Source organism: Limulus polyphemus, unplaced genomic scaffold (assembly GCF_000517525.1).
Source record: "Limulus polyphemus unplaced genomic scaffold, Limulus_polyphemus-2.1.2 Scaffold667, whole genome shotgun sequence".
Lineage (NCBI taxonomy): Eukaryota > Metazoa > Arthropoda > Merostomata > Xiphosura > Limulidae > Limulus > Limulus polyphemus.
In genome coordinates this window covers 284,496-286,758 of record NW_013666277.1, presented here as the reverse complement: position 1 = coordinate 286,758, position 2,263 = coordinate 284,496, and the positions used below count along the sequence as shown (strand labels likewise).

The following is a 2,263-nucleotide window of genomic DNA, read 5'->3' as shown; positions in this document are numbered from 1 at the left end:
ACTTATTCTTGTTACTAATATGTACCAATTGTACTTAAACATGAGTATTATGTCACATTTCAGGACAAAAAAGCCAGTCATTATTAACTTTGTTACAGAAAAGTTTACGGGTGTGATTTTATTCATCACACTGACTTGTTTTAATCAAAAATAGAGGAGTCAAGATTTTTGGAATTAAAAAATGCGTAAACTAGTAGCGATATTCCAGACACTTGTTCTACTGCTAGCTAGTCTCCCATTGCTATTTAGTTGTGACAGTAATGCTTTATTGACCGGTTATTATTAATCATGATCATTAAGAAATGAAAAACTAATGCCTACAATGGTCAGTGTAAATATAACAGGGACTGGATGTAACTGGTATGAAGGCAGAATTAAGAAGAAAAAAAACTTCAGGTTTAAAAAAAAATCATGAAAATTCTATTATAAACATACGAATTAGAACACAAGTAAAAATGTGGCTTCCAATACTTTGGTCGTTTTGTTTCAAGTATATCTATAATATTATGTATACAGTTACTGGCACTGAAGGAATGTTTATTAACACATGTAACAGTTAAAACAGTAGTATATTTATTGTTTACATTGTATCATTCACAAGAAAAAGAAGAGATGGGTTGGTACGTAAGATTGAAGTTTACGTACACAAAAACATTTCTGTGATTATGTGCTTAAATTAGTACATTTTATAACTATGTACACAAAACAAAGAGAGTCATTTTTCCAGATAACTATACATAAAAAGATATCAAATCACAGGTACACTTCGAAAAGAGGGAACTGCTTCTAGTCAACCGGGGCTCTCTATCCATTTATCCAAGTTCAGATTTGGAAGATTGGAACTACTGCACAACACTCGGGGGTTCCTATAGAAACAAGAGTTTCAGCTTTCTTTGTTATGTAGATGCATCAGATAATGTTTGAATATTGACCAGATTTCAAAAAGAGGAGATAGATATACTGCCTTTCTAAGGGTAGACGGAATGAGTGTCTGTTATTTTTTCTTGGTTTATTGATTAAATATCTTGCTGTCCAATTCAAATGCAAGGCCTTACTGAAATCATATCTATGTGTTCCTCCAGTTATATATACAAACATATTAAAAAGGTTGAAAATGGCCTACAGCCTACAGATACAATACAAAATAGATTATTTTTTTTAGCCCTAAATGTTCGTGTTATTAAACATCTCATTGTTTTAAATATGTACAAAAATAAAGATAAAATATGTATATAAACAAGTTGAGGTAATAATGTATGCCAGTATTTGTTACACTGGCTTTCACACAAAAAAAACAAAACAATCTTATAGGAGAACTTGTAATGAAAAGTGTGGTCTGCACAAAACATTTTTATTACGATTGTATCCAGTGTTCCAAAAGACAAACCTACTAGTACTATACAATCCTGAAGATTAACAAAAATAGAATAAGGATGAACAGTTATTTGATATTTGTATAAACTGAGTTATAACCTGTTTTCTAATTCTCAAAGGAACGTTTTAAGTCTTCGCGTCCTTTGTGAAAAATATATAAAATATATTTTGAGGCATTGAACAACATGAAAAGTCCAATTTTGATTTTTAGAAGAAGAAGAAAAAGGCTTACTTGCAAAACAATTTCAGGTTTTATTAATAAAGAAATTCTTACCATCTTATATTCCACTGCTCCATTGGTCTTAGTTGAATAGTCACAATCTCATCCAGATTATCACATAAGATTCGGGCAAAAGATGTTTTCCTCAGTTCTTGAAGTTGTTCTAGGAATAATTTCTATTATTCAGATGCCAACTTACCAGTGTACAATCTTTACCAATGATAGTATTTCATTAACTAACATACATGTGAATGTTTTGAATAATGCTAATAGCATTTAGCCGTATATTCTACAAATTATCGGGGCGTGACTTAAAAAAAAAACACGTATTTTTCTGGTTTTTTTTTGTTTAAATCGTCTTGACAATTTAAACTCACTAAGAAGCAATGGTTGAAAAACTAACCCTTCCCCTAACTGTGGATTTATTAATTAACGCAGATATAATAGAAATGCAAGTTACTAACCCTCGTATATTCAATATTCATTGGTCGAGATATCAAGTTTACTGTCTGGGTTATCTGAAGGAAGAGAGACATAAGAAACTTTTATTTTTTAATTATGTACATGAAATTTACAAATTGCCAATGAAATTTAATAATCCACCTTCAAACGAAAACATACCAGGACTTGTACCTGATGATGACAAAACCTTGTCGAAACGTTAAAGTT

At 30.7% G+C, this 2,263-nt stretch overlaps 1 protein-coding gene across 1 annotated transcript in view; it reads right to left on the bottom strand.

The window, feature by feature from the left end:
- Nucleotides 1–674: 674 nt before the first annotated feature.
- The window catches only part of LOC106459838 (chorion peroxidase-like), a 27,869-nt gene continuing 26,280 nt past the window's right edge, over nt 675–2,263 (bottom strand). The window contains exons 11-12 of the mRNA XM_022386382.1: nt 1,649–1,757; nt 675–866 (exon numbers count right to left, since the gene is read on the bottom strand). Coding sequence (XP_022242090.1) covers nt 791–866; nt 1,649–1,757 — 185 coding nt within the window. The 3' untranslated portion in view covers nt 675–790. The remainder of the gene's footprint in view (nt 867–1,648; nt 1,758–2,263) is intronic.